Source organism: Podarcis vaucheri (genome assembly GCF_965113315.1).
Source record: "Podarcis vaucheri genome assembly, chromosome: 6".
NCBI classification, from domain to species: Eukaryota; Metazoa; Chordata; class Lepidosauria; order Squamata; family Lacertidae; genus Podarcis; species Podarcis vaucheri.
The window spans coordinates 14621237-14648065 of record NC_138764.1 but is presented as its reverse complement, the minus strand read 5'-3'; the positions used below and the strand labels follow the sequence as shown (position 1 = coordinate 14648065).

General features: G+C 46.4%; 1 protein-coding gene across 1 annotated transcript; it reads left to right on the top strand.

The window, feature by feature from the left end:
* Positions 1–272: 272 nt before the first annotated feature.
* Positions 273–26103, top strand: TEDC1 (tubulin epsilon and delta complex 1). Its single transcript, XM_082225526.1, has 8 exons — positions 273–436; positions 2463–2541; positions 3609–3811; positions 6322–6489; positions 6847–6945; positions 23331–23417; positions 25056–25259; positions 25499–26103. Exons 1-8 carry the CDS (start codon positions 311–313, stop codon positions 25895–25897), a joined length of 1365 nt encoding a protein of 454 aa, XP_082081652.1. The 5' UTR covers positions 273–310; the 3' UTR covers positions 25898–26103.
* The last annotated feature ends 726 nt before the right edge of the window (positions 26104–26829 follow it).

Below are 26829 nucleotides of genomic sequence, written 5' to 3'. Positions count from 1 at the left end.
CATGCGCATGCTCCCTGCCATGCGCAGTGAGCTTCGAGGCGCGAAGACGAGAAGTAGGGGAAAAGGGCGCGAGGGAAGGTGTCGGGAGTGCCTCCTGTCGCGCATGCGCCCGCCGTGGGCGCGCTTCCTGTCATGCGCAGTGAGGCCCGCGCCTCGCTTTGAGTGACAGGCGCGAGGAGGAGGAAGGGAGGAGGGTAAAAGGGCGCCGGGGAAGGAGTCGCGCATGCGCCCGCGCCTCCCTGCCCATGCGCAGTGGGCTCCGCGCCTCGCTTTGAGCGAGAGGCGCGAAAGGGAAGCGGCGCTGAGGGCGATGGCTGCGCGGGCGGCGTCCGCGTCGCATCTCCCGGCGGCCGTGGGGGCTCTCGGCGCCGCCTTGCCAGGGCCTCGAGTCCCCCCGGAGGCCTTCCGCCTCGCCAAGCTCGGCCGGCCCCATGCGGTGGGTGGAAGGCGCGCGAGCGGCATGTCTGTGAGGGCGGGCGGCCTGGCGGGATCCCTCAGCCCCGCTCAGCCTCACGCCTTTGTTTCGCGAAACACCCCGGAAAAGCAGCAGGAACCTCGAAGAAGCGGGGGGGAGGGGGGAATAGGAGAATGGCTTAAAAAAACCGAGACAAAGGCATCGCCTCACAAAAAGTTTTAAGTTCCCGGTGGCGCTTCCGAGCCCCCGGGGTCGTCCTTCCGCTTCCCAGCAAGTGCCGAAGCAGGAAGGCGCCGGCCTGTTCTCAAGGGGCAGGGAGTTCCGCAGGGTGGGCGCCACCGCGCTCCGTGGAGAAATAGGTGGGGGTTATTTCGAATCCCCTGCGACGGGGTGAGCTCCCGTTGCTCGGTCCCTGCTCCTGCCAACCTAGCAGTTCGAAAGCACGTCAAAGTGCAATTAGATAAATAGGTACCACTCCGGTGGGAAGGTAAATGGCGTTTCTGTGCACTGCTCTGGTTCACCAGAAGCGGCTTAGTCATGCTGGACACATGACCCAGAGGCTGTACGCCGGCTCCCTTGGCCAATAAAGCGAGATGAGCGCTGCAACCCCAGAGTCGGCCACGACTGGACCTAATGGTCAGCGGTCCCTTTACCTTATGTGGCGCCTGTAGTCGGGTTGCTATTGCCCCAGTAGAAGGGGGCCGTCCGCGCCCCCGAAAGGCGATTTCATGGACGAAGTGGACCCGAGTTCGTTGTTAATAGCCTCATATGTGCCTTCAACTCGGACCCCCAGCAGATCGGCAATCAGTTGGGCATTAATAGAATTAAAACTTTAATTAAAAAAAAACTATATATAAAATGTAGGTAACTTAACAAATACAGCACCGTTCCAGCCCTTTAGATGTCAGTTCATGAAAACGAAGAGGGCCCAGCCCAAGTGTTTGCATAAAAGTTTATCCCCTCCTCCTGTCTTAGGATCCCCATTCTGCACAGGGGGAAAGCTTTGCTCCTTTCATTTGTGGGTGAGCTAGATTTTTTTTTGGGGGGGGGAGGCTTCCAGAGCTATTAAAGCCCATTGCTGTAAGGTTCGGCTTCAGTCCTAAGCACATTTATAAGGAGTGAAGTCCCACTAAATTGGTCACAACTGCACAGTTTCTATAGCAGAGCTGTCCAAAGTGTAGCGACACATTAGTCTGCCGGCTGCAGTGTGTAGGTGTGATGTGAACGCTCCCCACGCTCCTCCCAGGGCTGGAAAAGGGTTAGCGTTAGTCTGTAAAACTGAATTACTGTATCACAAAATGATGCAAAACTGAATTACTGTGTCGCAAAAAGATTCATGTCTAAAAACTGTGTCACCGACATGAAAAGTTTGGGAATCTCTGTTCTGGAGCCATCTGCATTTGTCTTGGCCCGAATGTTGTGATCCTTAACATATGGTGGTTAGGTTGGGGGGGGGGTTAACATTGGTGGAGATACGCAGCTCAGGCCTGCCTGCAGTGCTCCATTCTGTGATCTGGATGTGTTTCTTATCAGCTAAGGTTACTCTCTCATGAGAATTGCATTCTGTTGGTTTATTGTTTTATGAGTGGTTGGCATCGCTAAGGAAGGCAGCCTTGCTTCCTCCCCCCACCCCCCAGTTTGTGGGGACAGCAGAGCAGAACCTGCACTCTTCAAGTTCCACTGTGGCCTCTAGGTTTTGCAACTTGTAATCCCAATTTCTCTTGACACGTTCCTTTTTGAAAAATGAAACCACCTAAAATTGACTAAAAGCACTGAGTGGTATTCAGCTTAGCTTTTACTTAGAGCAGCCCCATGGAAATTAATGAATAAGTTAACGCCATTGCTTTCAGTGCGTTTAAAACTGAAGTTGAATACCACCCACTGTGGTATTCTCTGCTCCCCTCTGAGCCGTCAGAGGGAAGCTTGGGTTTGGGTTTTTTTGTGTGTGTGTTTTGCGGAAGGGGGATTAGTGGATTCCTTGCACCCAATTGAATTGCATTGTAAACAATACAGCAAATCTTTTAGTGCTGTTGTCTTCCTTAAATAGACTGTAGTATTCTGGAAACTACTGTATTCTCTTCTGAAGCAATTCCAAGGTGGAGGATGGATGGAGCCTGCTGACACAGGTAGCAAATTACTATTAATCTGGGAACATACTAATTTTTTGGCAAAAATTAGTGATAAGTATATGCATAATACAGAGCTTTTTATTTGTTTAATAGATATTTCCATTAAAAAAAACCAAAGTAGAACAACCACATTAGGAAAGAGCCACAATTAGTAAAACAGGAGAGTAAAAATATATCATAGCTATAACCAAGTCTGCAATCTCCTCAGCTGTTGCAATGTCTTGGGAAATTAAAGGCTTCTGGTCTGGCACCAAAAGGGCATTCACATGATAAACAGTAACTCCCTCGGGGAGAGTATTCCATGCTTTGAAAGCAACCAGTGAACTTGCTGTATAGAGGGGAAGGTTGCATTGCTGTTATTTGCATAGCCCACCTGCAGTGTGAATTTGTTCTAGAGCAGGGGTCTGCAACCTTTAAGACAAAAAGAGCCACTTGGACCCGTTTCCGAAGGGGGGAAAAAATGGGAGCCGCAAAACTCGTCATTATAAAAATAAGTTTTTAGTCACTTTTTTTTTATTTCTTTGTTTGACCCCTCAGAATTACTCCTCCTCATAGAAATAAACGTTAAATTAACAAGTTACCTTTTTTTGTGTGTGTGTTCTTCGCTCCCCTTCAAAACAGTGACCAGCATACATGCCCCTTACAATGTAGCGGGCAGGCGGGAAGGTGACGTCGGGACAGTGCGTGACTAACGCACGCACCGCCCCCATGCGACGTCACAGCCAGTACAGCGCCCGCCACAGTGAGGAGTGTCGGGGCGCACAATGCGCCTCCTCCCCTCGCTAGTATCCATCCCGGAGCCGCGGCAAAGGTGTAAAAGAGCCACATGCGGCTCCGGAGCCGCGGGTTGCAGACCCCTGTTCTAGAGCTTTGTTCCCCCAGGACACAGTTGATTTTGAAATTGTGGAAAGTGACAACTGCTGCCTTATCTGCCTTCCCTGTATAGGGAAGCTTTTTAATCCGCAATGTTTTTATGTATGTTGGAAGGCGCCCAGAGTGGCTGGGGCAACCCAGTTATTAAATGCGCAGAGTACTAATAATAATCATCATCACCTGCTTCCTAGGTACCCAAGTCAGATTCGTCAGGAGTGTAGCGTTGAGCCTTGGCTACAGAAGACCAGAATTTTATCAGCTTCCTCCTGATGGTTCAGAGGGAAGCAGAGAACTGCTATTGGTATTTTCTTGGCTTCTATGCAGAATCAGCTTAATGGAGCAGTTATTGGCCCTAAATAGAGTGAAACTTTGGGATGAAGCAACTGTTTGCATGGTGAGTAATTTTTTTGGTAATAATTTTCAGGTATCCTTTTTTTTTAACTAGGAACAAGATATTGGAGGGTAGGGCTGGACTTGAATGTGTATTTCAGTTTTGTTGCTGTTGCTTGTTTCGTGAAAATGGCAGTGCTGGTTTAAGAAAAGACTCTCATACAGTACATGTGGTTCCCAATGCATTTTGAGGAATATATTTAATTCCTGGGTTCAGGAATAATCTGATATATACCTTGTTGGATACATTACATTTTAGTCTGCTTAGGTGAGCTGAATTACGAAAGAGGTCTTGATCCATTTTTAACAAGAAGCATTAAGTATCAAAACTTTCCTGAAAGACATCAGGAAACATTAGTTGTGCACCACAGTTGTTCTTTTCATTGTTGCATTTTCTGCAACTGTTGTCAATCTTCTCTTTGCATGTAATGTCAGTCCAGTCCTTCTGTGACTTTGGGATCACATTGTAGTGGAGGAGCTGACAGGTACGGTATGTGTTTGTGCTCTGTCTGTCTTCTGTAATTTATCGAACTTTGGATTATTGGTAGGATACATTTGCCAACAGACCGCCAGAGTAATGTTAAAGGAAACAGTTGTATTCATTGTGAACTGATACTGGATAAGTTAACTTATGCAAAAATCTAGTTTTATTAATAATTAGTATACCACTATTTTTTAGAAACTTTATTCAGGACAGTCTGCCACTTAAAAATAAAACCAAAGTAGAAGCAGTTAAAAACATTACAGAAGAAACATATTTAATTTCAAAGTCTATTTGAACTTTGTGGGAGCTGGGGCCAGGCATATTTCCGTTTGCCATGGGGAAGCAGGTCTGAAGAGGGGAGGCCATGGACCAGATCCAGAGGTTTGGGGGCCAGAGGTTCCCCACCCTTGTTTGAGAGGAAGCCCTCATGAGGCAGTTTACATGGGGGGGGGCATAAAACTGTAAAAATTAGACACCAGAGACCAAAGCTGGAGCTTGTTGTATAGTAATGCCTGGTTTTAAATATATTTCTGTAGAAGCCTCGGAATTGAGTCATTAATATATCTCTTGGTTGCCTGCAAAATGGATTTTTTGAACTTTGCACCTTGTTCCACAACCTACTTTTGTAAGTGCTACTTAAATTGCCAATAGGTGGCAGCACAGTTATAGCAGAAAGTCTTTCCAATAGGAAAATTGTTCCATTGAGCAGTGGTTTACACTTGCAGCAATGCAGAGGCATCTTGCACTTGCTTTTCCTTGCAGAACACATTTCCCCAGCTTTCTGGTTATGTTAAAAATGATTGAAATATAAATATTTGATGCTCCCCAAGATAGTGTAATTGTGCCACAAGTATGACTCCAATGGGGCTCTTTGAGAGTTTGCAGCATCATACAGAATCTACAGGCAATGTGTTCTGCAACACAATGGGGTTTGGAGTAGCTAAGAGAACAAGGGCACAGGTCCTTCCTCAGTTTTACTGGCTCATTGCACCCTCAAGAACTCAGAATGATTTTTAAAAGGTTTGCAAAAGATTTATTAGCTTTTGTGCCAGCCTTGTTCATGTGATCACTGTGCTGGTGGGTGATTCAGCTGGCTTTCCCCCCCCCCCTGCTTCTCGTCTCCCATCTCTGCCTGAGTCCAATAACTTAGTTGTCCGGGTTGTGGACTTTATGGAGAGGACATTCATATTTCCCACTTCTTTAAATGGATTCAAAATGCTCCCTAGCAATATGGCTGCTGTGAGAATTGCTTTGCTTTGTTGCGATCACTATTCTCTGCCTTTTCTTCTAAGGTTTAGAAAGTTCTCTGAATCTCCTGAATCTTTTGGTTTTTTATTTACTAAAAACATTTTACTCCACTCTTGAGCAGAAAAAGGCTGCCACTTGCAATGATCAAGAATAATAATTCGTTTTCATTTCATTGGTTTCTTATATTCTGATTGTCTTTCCTGAGGGAAACCTAAAGCGGCTCACAGAAAACAGCAACTTGATTAACACAAAATATCAGAATGAAAGTCAGTATAGCAGAAAAACGTATTTGCAAATATAAAGCATCGGTCGTGTGAAAGCATGAACTTACTTTCAATAAATCTATTAAATCCATAAGAATTAATTCTGCATCTGTGCACAATGATGAGAGCTGCCTTGCATTCGTGGGGCTGCCTCGACCGCCTTAGCACAAGCAGGCAGGTGCTAGAGGAGTGGCAGATTTGCCCTGTGCCTCCTGGGGCTGGGGCTCCTTCCTCTTGGCACCGGGTGCTAGAGGAGGCGGTGGCTTTGCCCACCCAGCCTCGACAGGAAGAAGCAGAAGCTGTGCGTGGTGATGCTAATCATCTCCGTGGCTGTGTGAAAGCATGCATGTGAAAGCGGGAGGGGGGGCATACCAACTGCTGGTTTGTACCCCCCAGAAGAGTTGCGGTGGCAGACTATGGCTCTTTGATCCCAAAAGCTTAGCCATTCCTAGTCTAAAGATAAACGTATTGGGGTAAAGCATTTTTTTCCAAGATTTTGTTCCTTTCTTCCAATTTTAGTGTGACACACCTTTGAAAAGCCTGCAGGGTGGAGTAAGCCTGGCTCCAGAATCTCATGTGAAAGGCCAAAGGGATGTCCGATACCTGCAGTGGTTAAATGGCCGTCTGCAGTTCCAGTGGCGAAAATGCCACACTGAACAGCAAGAACAATGCAAGCTCCTGAATAAGGTAATGATTTGGCTTGTAGATATTTCATCTTTCTGCATTAAGGTTAAAGTAAAACAAGTTTTGGGTTGTAGATATAAGCCATCTAACATTATTTTGCTGCAGACTACGCTTCGCAGAAAAAAATGACAGCAAGCTACCTTATTCAAATCCTGAGAATTTTTCTTTCTAATTTTGAAGACTATGGAGATCAAAACAGAATGAAAATTCATTCATAGTTTCCTTTAGAAATTGACATGCGTGCTCGTAATCTATTCGTCTCAAGTATACCAATAGTATTAATGTATTGATTATGAGATAGGTGGTGCGTGCATGTATACAGATAGATATAATTTCTAAGCCCACATCTCTCTGTTCCAGGTACATTCATACACAATTGGTTCTCATACTGATCCAATTATTGGCCATTTCTCCATCACAGAAGCAGATGTTGTAAGGCAACCAGAGAATTACAAACAGGTAATCCTTTTGTGGCATAGTGCTATGTTAGAAACTGTCAAGGGATGGTTAGCTGCTTGTGCTTAAAATTGTGCCCCTTCAGAGTTTGTGCGACCCCACAAACCTCTGTGTGTGACAGAGCTCCTCAGACATGTCTGCTCTAGTCACTAGTAGAGTCTGACAGTGGCTGTCTGCGGAAGCGCTTCCAGCAAAGAAGTTCCTTAACGGAAACACGTCTCCTGGACTCACGACGTGGCAGCTTCCGGCGCAGCATGGGTCTCCCTGCAGTTGCTTCTGACACCTCCCCGCTATTTTCGCTCGAAGTGTCTCTCACCCCTTTCTCTCCCCTGCTGCTTCCTGCCTGGGCTGCTGCGTCTCTCTCAGCATTACTGAGATCCTCCTCCAGAGACCCCGCGCTCCCCCTGCTGGTCCCTGCTTTGGCTGTTGACTCTCTCCCAGTCTCTGGGAGCCTTACCACTTCCCTTTCCTCCGATGTCAGTTCCCTGACATCCACCTCCCCTCCAGGGCCCCCCTCTCCCCCGCCCCTACTTTCTCCTCTGGGCGGTGAGGAGCTGAAACCCCTAAAAGAATCCTCTTCATCTTCAGACGTCTCGAACAATTCCCTCCATCGGTCTTCGTTCCGACTCGCTGAATCCTCCTCCACCTCGGAATCAGCGAACCCCTCCAACTCTTCTTCGTCGTCGGTGGTGGCGAAGTATTCCCTCCGGAACCTCGCCACTGGCTGGGGTTTTCTAGGGAATCTCTGATGAAAAGTTTCAATCAAAACCTCGTCATCTACCTCCTCTGCCCTGACCCAGGTGTTTTCCGACTCCGGCTCCCCTTCCCACATTACCAAATACTCTACTTGCTCTCCCCTCCACCTGGAATCGAGAATCTCCGCTACATGGTAGCTGTGTTCTTTTTCTTCCATAGCTGGTCCCCTATTGACCCTCCCCTCTCTGTCCCCTATATACGGTGACAGCAATGATCTGTGGAACACTGGGTGCAACTTCATGTGGTTCGGTAACCGGAGTCTGAAAGCCACTGGGTTGACCTGTTGCGTGACTTCAAATGGGCCCAGTCTTTTGGGTCTTAACTTCTTACAACCTCCTTTAAATGGTAACCCTTGGGTGGACAGCCACACCTGGTCCCCCACCCTAATGCTTTCCCCTTCCCTTCTGGTTTTGTCTGCCTGCCTCTTATATTCCTCCTTCGCCCTGTTTAAATTAAGTTGGAGCTGGCGATGGATCGCTTCCATTTCTTCAACGAACTGTTCTGCGGCAGGAACGCTCCAGTTCTCCCCCTCCCCCCCTGGGAAGGCTCGGGGATGACACCCGTGATTGGCCAAAAAAGGGCTCATCCCCGTGGACACGTTCTCTGCATTGTTATAGGCAAATTCTGCCAACGCCAGCTTCTCCACCCAATCATTCTCTCTGTCATTCACATAACACCTCAAATATTGCTGGAGGACACCATTAGCTCTTTCCGCCTGCCCATTGGTTTCTGGATGACGGGCAGTGGAAAAATTTACCTCTACATGCAATAAGCTCATGAGCTTCCTCCAGAACCTGGAAGTAAATTGTTTCCCTCGGTCCGAAACCACCCTCAAGGGGGCACCATGCAACCTAAACACATTTTCCACAAACAATTTAGCGGTTTCTTCTGCTGTGACCGCATGTGAGCAGGCTATAAAGTGGGCCATCTTGGTTAACAGGTCTACCACAACCATAATGGCTGTCTTCCCTTTGGACCTGGGCAGATCAGTCATGAAATCTATTGCCACTGCCTCCCATGGTCTTTCCGGCGTGGGTAGTGGTTCTAATAAACCTGCCGGTGCCCGCCTCTCCCCCTTGGCTCGTTGACATCGGTCACACCCTCTCACATATTCACGCACATCTTCCCTGACCTTGGGCCACCAGAATTCCCTGGTAACCAGCCACATGGTTTTGTGTTGCCCAAAATGCCCTGCTGTGGGGCTATCGTGCAGTTGCTTGAGTACCTTTTCCCTCAATTCCCCTTCAGGTATGTATAACGCTCCCTTGTAGTACAACGCCCCGTTTCTCTCCTCAAAACCCCCGGGTTTGTCTCCCTCCCTCCTGAGACCCCTGAGTTTGTCCTGGGCGTATTCATCCTGCACCGTTCCCTCTACCAGTTCCCTTTGCCCCACCAAAGCCGCCCCACACACCCAGCGGTCCTCGGGAATAACATGGGTCTCTTCGGGTGCACCCTCTCCCTCCAAATATTCAGGTTTGCGTGAGAGAGCGTCCGCCCTAACGTTCTCCGGGCCTGGTACGTAACAAATCTCAAAGTTAAATTTGGAGAACTCCTGGGCCCATCTCAACTGCCTTTGGTTGAGCACTCGCGCAGTTCTCCAATACTCTAGATTCTTATGGTCCGTGCACACTTGCACCTTCTGTTGTGCACCAATTAGTAGATGCCTCCATCTCCGGAAGGCCTCATAAATCGCAAGAAGTTCCCGGTCGTGCACCGTGTAGTTTCTCTCAGATTTGTTCAGCTTTCGCGAAAAGAAGGCACACGGTCGCCACTCTGACCCCTCCTTCCCCGGCTGCAGAAGAAGCACCGCCCCTATGGCTCTGTCCGAAGCGTCTGTTTCGACCCTCAGCTTTTTTTGTAAATCCACATGTAGAAGTTGTTCGTCAGAGGCGAAGGCCCTTTTCAGTTCCTCAAACGCTCGCTCCGCCTCCCCCGTCCAAACAAACTTCTTTTTGCTGCTGAGACAGTCCGTGATGGGCGCCGTCAGGTGGGCGAAGTTTCGGATGAACTTACGATAAAAGTTTCCAAACCCTAGGAACCTCTGCACATCCTTCTTGGTCTTGGGTGTTTTCCATTCCAGCACCGCTTGAACCTTGCCGGGGTCCATGGCCAACCCCTTGTCTGACAAGCGGTACCCCAGGAATTCCACCTCCTTGGTATGAAACTGACACTTTTCCAGTTTCACCCACAGTCTGTTGGCTTGCAGCCTGCTCAACACTTCTCTGACGTCTCTCACATGTTGCTCCTCATTCTCCGAATACACCAACACGTCATCTAAGAAGGCCACGCAATTCTTGTAGAGCAAAGGCCCCAGTACATGGTTCATAAAGGCTTGAAAACACGCGGAGCCTGTTTGTAATCCAAAAGGCATAACGAGGTATTCAAATGCCCCCAAAGGGGTGAACATGGTGGTCTTCCATTCATCCCCTTTCCTTATACGTATCAGGTTGTACGCCCCCCTTAGGTCCAGCTTTGTAAAAATCTTTCCTTTTCGCACCCTGGTCAAAATATCATCAATCCTGGGCATAGGAAAAGCCGCCGGCTCTGTCACTGCATTTAGGGCCCGAAAGTCACATACCAGCCTCGGCTTGTCCGTGTTTTTTTTATCCACAAAAAACACTGGGCTACCCCCCGCTGCCTTGGACTCTCTGATGAAGCCTCTCTTCAGGTTCTTGTCAATGAACGCTCGCAACTCCTGCATCTCCCTGTCTGACATGGCATACAACTTGCCTACAGGAAGCTGTGCTCCAGGGAGTAAATTGATCTGGCAATCAAAGGGCCTATGCGGGGGTAGTTGGTCCGCTTCCTTCTCGCTGAACACGTCGCTGAGATCAGCATACTGTGGTGGCACCTTCCCCTTCTCCATCACTTCCGTCCCTGCTAGGGTGGCTTGGGCCCCTGCTGACCCCTTTTCCGCCCTGCAGTGTTCTAAGCAGTGTGCGGAACCGAAGGAAACCACTCTTTGATGCCAGCCCACCAGCGGATCATGTAGGGCTAGCCAGCTCATTCCCAAAATAATGGGAGCGCCTCCCAAGGTGGCCACATTAAACGCTATCAGTTCTGTGTGCCTTGCCACCCTCATTATCATTGGGACGGTCTGCAAGCTGACGCCTCCTCCCAACAGTTCCCTGCCATCAATCGTGGTCACCTGCAGGGGGTTGCTTAAAGGGATAGTCTGTATCTGGTGTTCAGCAGCAAACTCCTTGCTCATGAAATTGCAGGAGCTGCCTGAGTCCAACAGCGCCTTTATTTTTAGGGGGTGTCCATTTTGCAGCTCTAGCGACACTTCAATCACTAGAGCAGGTCGAGGAGCTTCTGGCACTGGCACTTGGGGAAGGGGCACTTTCACTGCTCTTTGGCCTGGCTGCAGTGCCCTGCTGGCAACCAGGCGTTGGCTTTTACCTGCTCCGTTTCTCCCTGCTCTTCCCCCTCAACAGCTCCCACCATCCCTTGCCATTCCTTCCTCTGGGGGCAGACTCTGGCAAAGTGGCCTGGCTGTTGGCAGAGATAGCATTTCCGGGCTCCCTTTCCCTCCTTCTTCGCCCCCTCACTGGGCTTTGAAACTGCGCGCGCGCGGGCTGTTCCGATTTCCATCGGCTCTGCCGGCGGGAAAGCTGGCTCAGGAATGTCTGGAATGCGTAACTCCTTCCAACGTTCCCCTCTCCCTTCCCGCCTCTCCAAGGCTCTTGCCTCCTGGCGCGCTCCAATGGTCAGCGCAGATTTGGTCAGCTGATCCATAGACCCCGCCCTGGGGCTCCTGGCCAGCTCGTCTTTCACAGCTGAAGAAAGACCTTCTTCAAATAGCATCTGAATGGGTGCCGCCGATAAATCCCACCCCAATCTGTGAATCAGCATGGTAAATTCAGTCCAGTACTCACGGACAGATCTGCTTCCCTGCTTGCAAGCCATTAGCTGTCTGCGTACCAACCCTTCCTCAATATCGCTGGAAAACATGATATCCATTGCACGAAAGAATTTCATAGTGTCCTTTAGGATATCGTTGTGCGTTGCCATCAGGGGTCGAACCCAGTCCCGCGCCCCCTTCTCAAGATGCCCAATTACGAACGCAACTCGCGATTCCTCATCAGGGAACTCATCAAACTGCACATTCAGAGCATATTGCATCTCAGTCCTAAAGGCATGGTAATCCTTGGGGTCCCCCCCAAACTTCTGCACCAATCCTGGTACCTTTCTGGGGAACTGAGTGGTTCTCCCCTTTTTGTCAGCATCCTGAGCCCTTCTCTCCTCGAGCCTCGCCGTCTGCAGCGCAAGTTGGACCTCCAGAGCTTGATACCTTTCTTCCAAGCTTGGACCAGCTCCAACCCCTGCGTCTCCGGTTCCGACTGGGTTGCTCATGATGCTTTCTCCTGCACAGGCAGCGTACAGAGACTGTCAGACTGCTGTCAAGGGATGGTTAGCTGCTTGTGCTTAAAATTGTGCCCCTTCAGAGTTTGTGCGACCCCACAAACCTCTGTGTGTGACAGAGCTCCTCAGACATGTCTGCTCTAGTCACTAGTAGAGTCTGACAGTGGCTGTCTGCGGAAGCGCTTCCAGCAAAGAAGTTCCTTAACGGAAACACGTCTCCTGGACTCACGACGTGGCAGCTTCCGGCGCAGCATGGGTCTCCCTGCAGTTGCTTCTGACACCTCCCCGCTATTTTCGCTCGAAGTGTCTCTCACCCCTTTCTCTCCCCTGCTGCTTCCTGCCTGGGCTGCTGCGTCTCTCTCAGCATTACTGAGATCCTCCTCCAGAGACCCCGCGCTCCCCCTGCTGGTCCCTGCTTTGGCTGTTGACTCTCTCCCAGTCTCTGGGAGCCTTACCACTTCCCTTTCCTCCGATGTCAGTTCCCTGACAGAAACTATGGAGAATTCTGTGAATCAATATGTATGCCAGAATTGGTGAACTAGATTTTCAGCCCTCAAGCCATAATCCACCAGAAACGGAAGACTTCCTAGCTCCATGATTCCCCAAGCGGACTGGCTGGTCTCTTGATGTGCTGGGTGCCTAGATGCAGGCTGATGCCATTGGACTGTACCAGCATCTTGAGGCCTTTGCAAGAGAATTGTTACAAGCGCTTGCAATCCACCCTTCACTCAAAGGTCCCAGGGTGGGGAATACATCTCTGTTAAAACCAAAAGTTGATAATATAAACTAAAAAACCCACATCCATATCATTAACAGTAAGCTTTAACAGTAACAGTTCGCAGTAAAATCCCAGTAAGAAAGCTGAAAAGCAGCAAAAATGAGGCAGAAGCACGCTCAGTCCCCAGTGCACCCCAGGTCTCCCCCAAAGCCTAGACAAAGAGGTATGCCGCCATCTCTCCAAAAGGAGAGCAGTGCCAAGCATAACAAAGAGGAGGTCTTTGCATAAGCACGGAGACACCACAGAAAATCTTCCCATAGACACACACACTGTGGACCTCAATTGACAGGGGAGCATTGAGAGCCAATGTGTGTGTTGTTGTAAGTTGCATGCATTCCAAAGAGCATGGCACTCTCTCATATGCCTAGATTCATAGGAAATTTCATTCTCTATAGTATGTACACTTACAAAAGGTCAGATTCCAGCCTCTAACTTCCTTGAGGCACAGGAAATAGAGCTTTGAACTCCTCCCCTTCATGCTAATAGATTCCAGTATCTTTTTCCATAGAATCCTTTCGATCAGGTAGTGAGGATCTACATCTATTTTGCTTCTAATTGGTGGTATTAAGCATTTGTTGGCTTTGACTTTCCTTTATCTTTGTCCCTGTACCTGTCCCAAGTTTTAAAGACCTTTTTTGCTGATTGTCCAGTCTACTCAGGCCTTGGTGCCAGGATTTTGTTATGTTTTGGACTTCATAGCTTAATTTTCACTGCTCTTTGGACACAAAACAAGGAAAACGAAAACACCAGTGAGTGCTATCTACTACCTGAGGGTGGCTCTACGTTGGCAGTAGAGAAATATCCAAGTGTTTGGGGCTAAGGAAGAAAAAAAACACATTTAAATAATTCACATACAGACATGTTTTTAAGAATCATCCAGCTAAAGCCTAAGTGGCCTTATGCAAATTCAAACCATGCTGCTCTGGCATAAGTTACTTTGTTTATTTAAAGGATTTTGCTTCAATTTTCAGCTTACAAAGACCATAGGAAAAGGCAATCTCTGCCCTCTGGCTTACAGTCTTAACAGGAAAGGGGATGAGAATGGAATAGGTAAAAAGCAAAGTCAGGCACCAGTTCTTAGTTACAAGGTTCTGCAGGCCATGCAACACAGTGGGAGGGCTGCTGCTTCCTCTCCTCCTAGGAGCCTCAGTGGTGGCAGTCAGTGGCTGAAAGCCAGGTGAGATCCAGACATGATGGAAGGTACCTGGCGGCAGCTGCTACTGCTTTTCCTCTTCGGTGTTGGCATAGCTTGGCATAATAGGGAGACGGACCTTTCTCAAAACTGTATCACACTTCAGTTAAAGTTTCTTTGGATAATTATACCACAGTTGAATGAAAAAACCAGCATATTAGTATAAAAGGTAAAGGTACTCCTGACCGTTACGTCCATTCGTGGATAACTCGGGGGTTGCGCGCTCATCTCGCTCTTTAGGCCGAGGGAGATGGCGTTTGACCGCAAACAGTTTTTCCGGGTCATGTGGCCTGCATGACTAAGCCACTTCTGGCAAACCAGAGCAGCGCATGGAAACGCCGTTTACCTTCCCGCTGGAGTGGTACCTATTTATCTACTTGCACTTGACATGCTTTCAAACTGCTAGGTGGGCAGGAGCAGGGACCGAACAACAGGAGCTCACCCTGTTGCGGGGATTCGAACTGCCGACCTTCTGATCAGCAAGCCCTAGGTTTAGACCACAGCACCACCCATGTCCCCATATTAGTATATCTTACTGCAAATAGCCCCTTTGCTGTATGATGGTGATGATGATACAAATTACTCTAGCTTCCCCTCAAAGGATAGACCTATTCAGTGTTTGTGTCTGCCACTAGCCATCCTAAAAGTGTTAGTCTGCTTTTAGCGAAGCATATAATTCATTTTCACTGAGAGCTAGCATAAAGTGAGCAATCTGGTTCTGACAGTTAAGGTTTTTTTTTTGGGGGGGGGGGAGAAATGACAGGACGTTTCCAATTAAAATACAGCTATTTCACCAGCTGTCAGACTTCAGCACCTGCTTTTAAACGTAAAGAAATTGCCTTTCAAAGTTTCTCTTCAGCATAGTTTTATCTGTGGATATTTCCAGTCACTATTTTTGTATTTAATTTAAAACTATCATCCATCCATATTCCAAAGGCTCAGAATGACTTGCAACACTTTTAGTATTAACATAAACAGTTCAAACAGATTTGTATAATATATCAGAATGATGGTCACATCTTGAAATAACAAGTAATCTGGGTTGCCAATCTGAGAGGGTTCCAGGTAATCAGCTACTATGTAGGGATAGATCATAGATGTGCAAGTAGTTTGCCCAGTAATGCAAGTTCTCCTTCTCTGCCATGTAGTTTGTGTGATCACTGAAGGCAGCCCGCCCCCTTTGCTTCCCTTCATGGTGCTCCCTGGCAGGTCACTGCTGCCTCTCCTATTCTGTTTGTTGTTCTTTAGTCCCACGACCTGTCACTGGTCCTTTTCTTACCTGCTTCAGGTTTGCAAGGCAGTCACAATGGACAAAAATGCAAGCCTGAGCCAGGAATATCCTCAGGGAAGATGAATGTGCTTCATGCTTGACCTCTTGACAGGGTAGATGGCAGTTTCCTGGGATTGCCATTCAGTAGGTAATGAGACAAATGGGAAAACTGTCTGGCTTGCTGAGCAAATGATGAACATTTTAGTGACACTTTTGCCATGTGGCCACGCATTCATTCTCCTGAGATCACCGTGTGCAAATCATCCTATTCTGATGGTACTGTATAGTAATATTTTGTAATGTAACACAATTATTGTGCTGTAGAAATATTTGTAATAAGCTCCTATAGTGGTTTACAATTAAGATAACAAAACAACAACAAATACTGTATATAATATGAGCTGAAAGCAACAATGCAGCAATCAAAACAAACAAGGCTGAGCCATTGTTAATTCTCAAAGGCCAACTGAAGCAACAACATTTTTACTTGTCTGAAAAAAAAGGTTCCCCACAAATGAAATTCCATTTATTTAAAGCATTTTTACCATCCTCTTCAAACTAAAAAAAGGCCCCCAGAATTACTAGTAGTGGAGATACTAGTAGTAAAACCATCTCTCCCCTCTGGCTCAGAGACTGAAACAAAAAAAGACTCAAAAGGTAAAGGGATTGGATGTTCTTTCAAGAAATAGCCTGTCACCCTGAGCTTCCTTGAAGTGACTGTAGTTTAGGGTGTGGCCTTGCTTGAATCTGCCGGTAATCTCATTGCACCTGCTGCAGCAGTAAAGGTTCAGGGGAGTCCAATTGACACACCTTCATGCCAGGGCAGAGGGTCCTGCTGTTCTTCCTCACATTGGTTCCAATTGCCTCTCGGAGGGGAAAGGCTCAGTCCACCAAAATGGACTGGCCTGTAGAAAAAGTGTTGTCCTTGCCTTTCCCATCGCCCCTGCTAATTTTCTTTGGCAGGGCCTCATCTGCTGCTGCCCCAAGTTTGGTAGCCACTGAGACACCTGCATAAGCAGGCTGAAATATACCATATCTCCACCACTGGCAGAATATGGCATCATCCTGGCTACAAGAGACAATGCTGTAATTTCTCTACAGTGACGAAATTAATCCGTTCCGCGAGTCTCTTCGTCTTGCGGTTTTTTCGTCTTGCGAAGCACGGCTATTAGCGACTTAGCGGCTATTAACGGCTTAGTGGCTTAGCGGCTATTAACAGCTTAGCGGCTTTAAGAAAAAGGAAACAAACTTGCAAGAACTCGCAAGACGTTTCATCTTGCGAAGCAAGCCCATAGGGAAATTCGTCTTGCGAAGCGACTCAAAAAACGGAAAACCCTTTCGTCTAGCGAGTTTTTCGTCTTGCGGGGCACCACTGTACTGGCAAATACAGATGATAGATAGATGGATGGATGGATGGATGGATGGATGGATAGATGATAGATAGCACTGCTGAGATTCCAAGGAATACATTAATCTGCCCTTCACGTTAGAACAAGTGTGATATTTGAGATCCAGAGTACCTGAAGCTCTGCTTGTGGATGTGAATGCATCTGAGGTCCCCTGCAACATATTTCTTCAGGTATTATTTTTTTAGCTAGGCAATTAGTGCCCCACTGGGAAGCCCTGGCAGCGTTCCAGTAATGTTTAATAATGTTCAAGCTGGTCATTTCTACTTGGCGGCATTATTGCCTTGAGCTAAAATTTTCCCTTGGCCGTAATCTGTCACCTGTATGTGCCCTCAGTTGAAAATTTTCCACACCAGAAAGAGAATTAATAGAGCTGCAGTGCTATAGTTGCTGTCACCGTTTTAAAGGGAAGCTTCAGAAAAGAGTCATTGCTTGCCACGTTTTATTGGCCAAGCACGTGGAGTTATTGCTTCTTGAAAAATGATACTCTGGCTTATCAAGGCCTTTATAAATTACTGGACTGTGTAGCAAGCATACTTTTTTCTGATGGTTACTGTATATGGTACCCCCCCCCAAAAAAAAAAATGGAAATCTGTGGACATCCTTTCCAGAGATTTAACCTGTCCTGGGAATTGATGGTTAAGGGCAGGTACTAAATTGAAATAATTATAGTACCCTCCACTCTGAGAACACTTTGATGGAAATGAAAAGGTGTTTCTGTGCAAAATTTTCTTTCTACTCTTGATTATTCCAGTTGGAAAGAAGCAGAACTGTTTGCGTAGCTTTAACCTATAAATTTGCCCCTTCCCAGTACCTTCAGTATCTCTGTCTTTCCTTTGTCCCTGCATGATCTCCCCATGTTGACCTTGTAGCAGGTGGAACAACAAGATTGTAAAATAGTTAACTTATTAAAGAAGGATGTCATGGATTAATCACTTGATATACTGTATCAAGCACAGATTTAAAATGTGGGTGTTAATGGAAGGTAACTGATGCAAGTATTCAAAGAATATCTGGTTGTCATTTATATTCATTCCTTTCTTAGGAGAACTGGAAAAGCAATATACACTACTGACAAACTTGAGTGATCGTTCAAACAAATTAGGAAGGATGTGTGGTCTTCTCTATTCCTGTTGAGTTTTCTTAATCATTAGTTTGTTCAATTTTCTCATCCTGGTCCCAATCCCTGGACATGGTGCAGGTTTCTATTAGTCTTGCTGCAGAATTTTTTCTTAATAGATTCAGCAGCATTCTAACAAATGCATTAAAGCAAAAAATATTCAGATTCTGAATGATCTGTGAGACAAACTAGCAAAACCAGGCAAGTCCATAGCTGACATCTGTGGAGAGTCAAATGAGGGAGAAACAAACTGCAGCCGGGCGCTGGAGGCAGTGGGACTCAGGAGTGACAGCAGTTTCGCCAGCGATATACTGCTGAGTGAAACCACCATCATGGTCCGCCTCTCATACCGGCAGAGGGGAAAACAATTGGCAAGGCACCGGTACAGCTTGTTCCTCCCACCGATGCCCCAGGTCCCTCTGGCTTGCATGAGAGCAGGAGGGGCATGGGGATTGCTCAGCTGGGGGGTGAGAGCCTTCTTGCACCCCGGCTGGCTGCCTTGCTCGCGAGGAGGCAAACACACAGCCAGCCAGGCAGAGGGAACCTCTCCCATCTTCCTGGCTGGCTGCTTGTTTGCCACCGTAGGAGCCAGCGGGATGGGCAGCTGGTCTTTTTCCTCCAGTGCAATCCACCGGGAGGAAAGAGATTGGATTGCACCTCCCAGCTGAACAGTCCTGATGCTTCTCGGGCTCATGTGCAAGCCGGAGAAGGATGGGGCTGCTCAGCTGGAAAGTGTGAAGCTGCTTCCTCCCTGGTGTGGTGAGGCACTGGGGTGAAACTGCCTCAGCGATTTCACCTCCATGCCTAGCAGTGCTGTGGTGGGAAGCAGTGTTTTGAACATCACGGTTGATCACCAGATCACAAGGTTTGCCTGGCGATATATTGCGATGTGAACCTAGGGTGAACCTAGACAGCATCTTAAAAAGCAGAGACATCACCTTGCCAACAAAGGTCCGTATAGTAAAAGCTATGGTTTTCCCAGTAGTGATGTATGGAAGTGAGAGCTGGACCATAAAGAAGGCTGATCGCCGAAGAATTGATGCTTTTGAATGATGGTGCTGGAGGAGACTCTTGAGAGTCCCATGGACTGCAAGACGATCAAACCTATCCATTCTTAAGGAAATCAGCCCTGAGTGCTCACTGGAAGTACAGATCCTGAGACTCCAATACTTTGGCCACCTCATGAGAAGAGAAGACTTCCTGGAAAAGACCCTGATGTTGGGAAAGATGGAGGGCACAAGGAGAAGGGGACGACAGAGGACGAGATGGTTGGACAGTGTTCTCGAAGCTACCAGCATGAGTTTGACCAAACTGCAAGAGGCAGTGGAAGACAGGAGTGCCTGGCGTGCTCTGGTCCATGAGGTCACGAAGAGTCGGACACGACTAAACAACAACATATTGCGATGTTGAAAACCTGACATTGCCTGGCCCTAGTGTGAGGGACACCTCATGAAGAAGTGCCCAATATTTCTTCTTATGTGTAAAATTACTAAATCTGAGTAAGGCAGTATACCTCATTATAATAGTAAAGTATGCCTCTTTTATAGTGCAGATCAATTAGTAAATACAGTGGTACCTCGGGTTCCATACGCTTCAGGTTCCATACGCTTCAGGTTACAGACTCCGCTAACCCACAAATATTACCTCGGGTTAAGAACTTTGCTTCAGGATGAGAACCGAAATCGTGCTCCGGCGGCGCGGCAGCAGCAGGAGGCCCCATTAGCTAAAGTGGTGATTCAGCTTAAGAACAGTTGCAGGTTAAGAACGGACCTCCAAAACGAATTAAGTACTTAACCTGAGGTACCACTGTACCCTGTTTCAGGTTTTGGCAATTCATAGTTCAGCATAATTTTATTTGCGTTCTGGTCTATTTTGAAAAGTTTGTTGAACGTTAACTAAAATCCTTTCTCCCCCATTGTAATGCACTGAACTAATGTAATACATTGAGGCTGCATGCTAAATATTATATTTGTAGTCTTTGGAATTTTTATTTTGCATTTATATAGTGCTTTACAGTGTTCACACATAAACTACGACAGTCATTCTTAGAACCACCTTTTAAGGTATGTATTTTTAAACCATGCCTTTGGGTGGTTGAGGCAGAGAAATATGGGCTAAACTCAGAACACAAGTACATTTGTGGCTGAGATAAGATTTGAAACGAACTTTGTCGCCACTATAATATGGAGGGGGAGTGAGGAACAGGAATTCGGGGGCAGCTGGGAAACCTCAGATGTACAGCCCTACAGAGACTCCTTTCTAGCTCCAGAAGCCTACATCAGCAGTTTGCTTTTGTCGACAGATGGCTGCCAGAAGGCATCCTTGCCATTTTGCTTTGATGACTCCAACATAGTATATTTTGATTTCAGTAAAGCCTTTGACAAGGTTCCTCATAATATTCTTTTTGGCAAGCTGTTAATATGTGGGCTAGACAATACTATTATAAGCTGGATTTGTAGCTGGTTGATCGATCATACCAAAAAAAGTGCCAAGCAACAGTTCCTCATCAACCTGACCAGGAGTGGCTTGTGGGAACTACACGGCTCAAATTCTTTGTAAGTGATTTGGACAAAGGAATAAACCATCATATTTTTTGCAGATGGCGTCTAGCTGGGTGGGTTAGCTAGTGAATTAGAAGACAGGAACTGAATCCAATATGGTCTTGAGAGGGTGGAGAACTGGGCCAAACAAAATTAATTCTCTCGGAGATATATAAACTTTTAGGCAGAAAGAATCAGATGCACAACTGGCTCAACAACAATAGAACGCAAACTAACCAGCTCCAAGATACAGCAAAAAAAGGCTAATGCTGTTCTCTGCTGCGTCCACAGAAGTGTAGTGTCCGGATCACAAGAAGCAAAATTGTTCTGTTGGGCTTGGTCAGACCTTACTTGGAGTACTGTGTCCATTTCTGAGAACCACAGTTTAAGAATATTGGCAAATACCCAGTGGAGGGTGGCAGGTGGTGGGTGGCATGAAGTCCGAGTGCTAGGAGGAAAGGATGAAGGAGTTTAGCAGTTTTGTCATGTGTGGCTACAGACAGTAGGGCCCAAAAGCAGCGGCTTCCAATTACAAAACAGGATTTCATTTAAACAGCAGGATGAACTTCCTTCGCGTATGAGTTGACAGTGGAATAGACTGCCTTGGAAATGGCTAGGCTCTGTTTTGTTAGCCATTTTTAAGCAGAGGGCAGGATGGCCTCATCCTAGGGATGGTGTAGATGTAGATTTCCTGCATTTGCAGGACTGGGTGGCCTTAGAAGCCCCTTCCAGCTTTATTCTTATTTGCCCTGGAATGCAACTTTACTTTCAACAAAGCTAGGACTGTCACTGACTTTGGTTTTATCTTGGATACAATGAGGCCCAGCGTGCTTCGGAATAAGAGCTGAGATTGCCAATGAAAATTGAAATGAAACTGATGACTAGGAGGGCAGTGGAGGGGCTGGGTGCAGCCACAAAATGAGGATGGCATGTGTTGCTTTGAGAAGAATCCCCAAGAGCTGCTCCTCCAACTTTCCCCCTTGTTGCACCTGATCATTTGATAGTGAGATAAGGCGTTTCATTGTTAGTTGTATATATTATATATGGACCCTCCGGATACGAACTTAAATTGTCCCGGGGGTCCATACTTACCCGAAAAGTCCATATCCGGAGATGCCGCTTCTGCACGCAGCGTGATAGAGCACTTCTGCACATGTGTACATGGCAAAACCCGGAAGTACGGGTTTGCCACGTTCGTAACTTGAAATTACGTTACCCAAAGGTAACGTAATCCGAGGTACCACTGTATCTGTATTGTTCAGCTAGATATGTGAAGTCCCGGGGAGAAAAAACTGGTGGGTTTCTCCCCCTCCCCCCAAAGACTTCTTTCCGTTTTTCCAACAACAAAGGAAATTTTAGAGGACACTGAAAAGGACACTCCGGTGAAATATGTTCCCTTTGGAAGGAATGAAATGCTTTTGGAGACATTCAAAATGTCTAGTGTGAATTTTTTTATGCAAAGCAGCTTTCAGCATTAGAGAATGGTAATTCCTGTGTGTTCTGTGGATCAGGGCTGGCTAACCTTTCTGGCCCAGGTGCCAACACTCTGGGGCTGCATCCCAGCAGTGGGTATCGCTGACATACACAAATGCACTTGCTGACTGACACAGGGATGCAGCTGCCATGGAGACCAGCCGAGGTGGGGATGAGTTCTCCCCACACCTCAAACACCTGGGGAGGGTGTGATTTGCATCCCCCTTCCTGCTCCACTGCTATGTCTTTTCTTTCCCTTTCTGCTGCAGCTGCTGACATCAGTGGGGGCTTGAGGGACTACATTGGGACCCTCTGGTTGTTGACTGTGAGAACAGGACGTTGGGCTGGATTGGCCATTGGCACGTTGGCTCTTCTTAACCTTCCTCCACCTCTGCATTAGGCGGATGTGATCTTACCCCCACCCCCCATATATGTGTAGAATTGTAAAGTGCTACATAAATGTAAGGGACACGGGTGGCGCTGTGGGTTAAACCACAGAGCCTAGGACTTGCCGATCAGAAGGTCGGCGGTTTGAATTCCACGAAGGGGTGAGCTCCCGTTGCTCAGTCCCTGCTCCTGCCAACCTAGCAGTTTGAAAGCATGTCAAAGTGCTAGTAGATAAATAGGTAGCGCTCTGGCGGGAAGGTAAATGGTGTTTCCGTGCGCTGCTCTGGTTTGCCAGAAGTGGCGTAGTCATGCTGGCTACATGACCTGGAAGCTGTACGCCGGCTCCCTTGGCCAATAAAGCGAGATGAGCGCCGCAACCCCAGAGCCAGCCACGACTGGACCTAATGGTCAGGGGTCCCAATGTCAGCATCGCCCTTGAGCCAGTGCTACCAACTGGACTCACACTTCAGCCCTGACTGGGCCAGGCGAGCTGGGTAGCACTTCCAGAGAACACCTTCTGCACAGGAACAGGTCTAAGTGCTGTGGACTCACTCCAACAAGAAGACAGTCGTCACACAGCAGAGTATAGCAGAGCATAAACGACTCGGAGAGCAGCTCTGCAGAATATCTTCTTTATTCTATCTACAACTATAATACACAACTATATACAGAGCTAAATGAGGTCTAAACTAAAATGCTGAACTGCACTGAGTGTCTGCAGCTGCTCTTAGCAGCAACCTTATCTATACACACGATCTCTCTCTAACACTCAGTTTCTCTCTCTCTCTCTTTGATGTGAGGCTGGAGCGGAATAAGTAGAGAGCAGAAACTGCCCCCTCCTCTCTGGAGAATCAGCAGAAAACAGATTCTTGGATATGGGAGGGGTGAAATCTCCTCACCCTTTACATAAATGCAAAATATTGATATTGATGGGAAGCAATTTTTTTAAAATCTGGCTTCAAAACCTTGGTGGTTGATGTGCAGAATTTGGATTGATCTGTTACAGAATCCTATCTGATCTGTGCTGAGTGGCTGTATTGCTTTCAGTCTCATAGTAATAGTGGAAAACTTTCCTCTCCCACCCCACCCCTTTTCGTTCAGTTGTTGCAGTTGGTTGAATCGGATAGCTCTCGACTGGAAGCCTTTCTCAAGTGGAAGCTCCTGGAACCAGTTTACTGGCATTGGATGGTATGATTAAATACTTGAGGGACAAGTTGTGTATTGTTTTTCTGGGGGTGGGGAAAATGTTACACAGGTATATTTTCCTGGCCTTTTGTTCCAGCTGGTCATAGCCAGCAAGAGTTCCTGCTTAAAAGGTGGAGAAGATTATCATTATGAATAAAAACCTCATTAAAGGCTAGGCAATGTACAATGCTTGCTCTAGGTCTAAGACAGTATTTGTGGTGGGAGCTTATGTTGAGGCCTATGACAGTGCATGGGCTGCCCTCTTTGCTGATGAGAATGTCAAAGCAGTAATGTAAACTTGGTTCTTGTAAGTCTTGCTCCACTCCAAAACATTCTCTGGCTCATTCGGCACCATGCCTGCTCTCCTTCCCTGCTATGATAAGCGTAACACTCAAATTAGGAGATCTTGCTTCAAACCACATGTATTCCATATTTTTTGTGGACTTACGAGTACCAGTGAAAGAGCTTCCTAAGAATTCCCTGTGCTGCTTAATTTTATCTCAGTTGCAATGCTGGACTTCGGCTGATAGGAGCAAAGTGCCATGCCGTACATCTGCAGTAATTGTAAATGAAAGAAATGTCTGTTCTTCTTTTGTACTTTTTAAAATATGACAGTATAAACGTTGCTGTGAACAAAATGCCTTCATTACAAACTGCAGGGCACTAAATTTTGTGAGCCACTAGAATTGCAGTCAGGTAGCATTGTGGAATTGCAGATTTCCCTGGACAGTGTTGAATGATTTTAAGAATCAATAAAATCCTCTTTGCATCTGATGAAGGCTTCAAGAGCAAATACATATATAATGTAAGCATTCAGCACATTTACAGCTGCGGAAAATATTCCTTAAAGACAATGTGTTGACAGGATGAGTATTTGGATTCTGTTCCCATGTAGCAAAGAGGTTAGGAATCTTTCTGTAAAGTAGTTCAAAACCCACAAATGCATTTGCACTGACTTGCATAGGAGCCGATAACACTTTTGCACACCAACTTGATCACTGGTGAAATTGTGCAACGTTTCCAGATATTCTAGATTCCAGACCTGGAGCTCTTCCAGCTCTGCTCGACTCTTTTAAATATTTGCAGTAAATTCAGCTAGACAAGTTCTATAGCAAGCAGCTGTTTTTGCAATATGTTAATCAGCAATATAATCCCTTAATGCAAAAATGGTGTAGTATTCTAAGGTTTTTCTCCCTCTTTTTAAATTTAGCAAGGTTAGGAATTTTAATTTTGGGCAGTTCTTTTTAAAGTGATGTGTCTGTGTTTCCTTCCAACACAGCCATTAACAAAAGGATCAGAAGGTGGTGTGGTTTTAGTTGTTGTGACAAAGATTTAAGAAGTCTTGCATCTGCTTTTCTTGCAAAGTCTCTCCCGACACAGTTTTTTGCTCTTATGAGGGTACCAGTTTCCATTTGCAAGTGCCTAAACAAATCCTTTTGCTAGGAATAAGCAACTTTTCTGTATTCTCTGAGAATAGAATATGTTGCTCAAGAACTGCATACCATTTCACAAACAGAGGTTGGATATAAAGCTAACCTGGCTTGTTTATCTGTTGCACCAGTCTCTAGACAAATGTGGCAATAAGTTCCTCATTAAGAAAAATTAATACAACTTTGGGATTCCCCTCTCTCCACCTTCCAGGAGACCCTTTTCAGTCCTGAAACAGAAGATGCAAAACCCCACAACACGTTTAACAAGGACACTATTTTGCCAAGTGCTGATCTGTATTGTTATGGCATTAAGAGAACAATTCAAGAACTGGACAGATACAGGAAAGATCTGTTGACTCTATATGATGGGCTGGGTGAGCTTATAGCCTACAGGAAACTGAGCTGCTGTGGAATGGTAAGGGTTGATTTGGGGGCCTGTTAGAAATCTAGACAGATTGATTTCAGAACTCTGTATTTATGTTTTTGGCCTGTTAATAGAAATCGTAATAAGATGCCTGGGGTCCTGTTTATAAAAACAACAAGGGTTTCTTTGAGCTCTGTTAATTAACTTAAGACTGACAAAATAAAACTCTGTTCTCTCATTGCTCTTTTAGATCACATATTATCAGCTGAGTTGTCCTTTCCTCTTCGCAGGTCCGAGCAAGAGAGCAGGAGCAGCTAGGAGAGAGTGAGTTTTGCACGGCTGTCAAAAAAACACAAGACATCGTGGAGCTGAAGCTGTCTGATCTGAAATGCCACAGTAGTGGCAATAGAATCGGCACGATGCACGGACCATACAGACTTGTATTTACAGGCAAGTGTTTAAAGACCAGCAAAACGGTCAGGTCAGCAAAACCCCAGAAATCCATCGCAGAAGGTGCAACAGCAACAGCTGTGATCAGGGATCTGAGAAAAAAAGAAGCAAGGCTGAAGGCAGAGCTGAAGCGGAGACAGGAAGAAGGCAGGCAGAAGGTTTATGAAGCTGCCCAAGGACTTGGCCAGTTGCTTTGCATCCCACCCATGAAAAGAGCACAAACCAGAGATGCCGACTGAATGTAGAAGTTGGTGCTGTTCATTAGCTTTGAAGGGACAGTCTTGGGCTTTCCATGTGGCTGTTGTCCATGCCTGCTCCTATCTTCTAGGAGCAACTACGTTGTCTATGATTACTGTCATTTTTTGCATCTTGGGTTTTGCTGTAGAATGTGTGTGTGTGTGTGTGTGTGTGTTAGTGAGAATAAAATTAATACTACATTTTAAAATATATGTGTGTGGGTGTGGTTTTTCAAATTACAGTTTTACAATCACATATCCAACATAAATACAAGATTCCAAAGAATCTCCTCGACTTCCCTTATCCCCTTTGTGGATCTTCTTGTTAGTCATTTCCTCCTACATCTTTTATAATAATCCAAATCTTTTACAGCTCCATTATATCCAAAACTCACCATTAAACTACAATTATTCCAATCCTACTAACAATTTTAACTGCTTACAATGGTTTTTATTATAAATTTTCCCCGTTCTTTATTTAAATTTTGGTCTTCCTGATTTCTGATTCTTCTGGTCATTTTTGCCATTTCAGCATAATCCATCAACTTAATCTTAAGCAGAAAATTAATATTAAATTTAATTAACTACTTAATTGATATAATGACTGAATTAATGTTAGCAGCGGTCTGCAGGCAGGAGTTACAAGACTCCCTCCCCAATCCCTTTACTATCTCGTGTGTGTATCTGTCATTCAGTGCTCGGTTTCAGTGGAGATAAAGCAGTCCTCAACCAGGCAGAGGGCACTAAATTGCCATGTTAAATATACAGACAAGAGGTGTTAGTTGTAAAAAAGGGGGGTACCATAAGCAGCTTTGCTTAAACTGATGTAGTTTTGTTGTCGTTTAGTCGTGTCCGACTCTTCGTGACCCCATGGACTAGAGCACGCCTGTCTTCCACTGCCTCCTGCGGTTTGGTCAAACTCATGCTGGTAGCTT

Bases quoted from the DNA above. Each gene is read 5' to 3' on its own strand.
- TEDC1 (XM_082225526.1), top strand. From the start codon at position 311: ATGGCTGCGCGGGCGGCGTCCGCGTCGCATCTCCCGGCGGCCGTGGGG. The intron at 437-2,462 runs GTGGGTGGAAGG...TTCCTTAAATAG, and splicing joins AGCTCGGCCGGCCCCATGCG to ACTGTAGTATTCTGGAAACT. The intron at 2,542-3,608 runs GTAGCAAATTAC...CCTGCTTCCTAG, and splicing joins GATGGAGCCTGCTGACACAG to GTACCCAAGTCAGATTCGTC.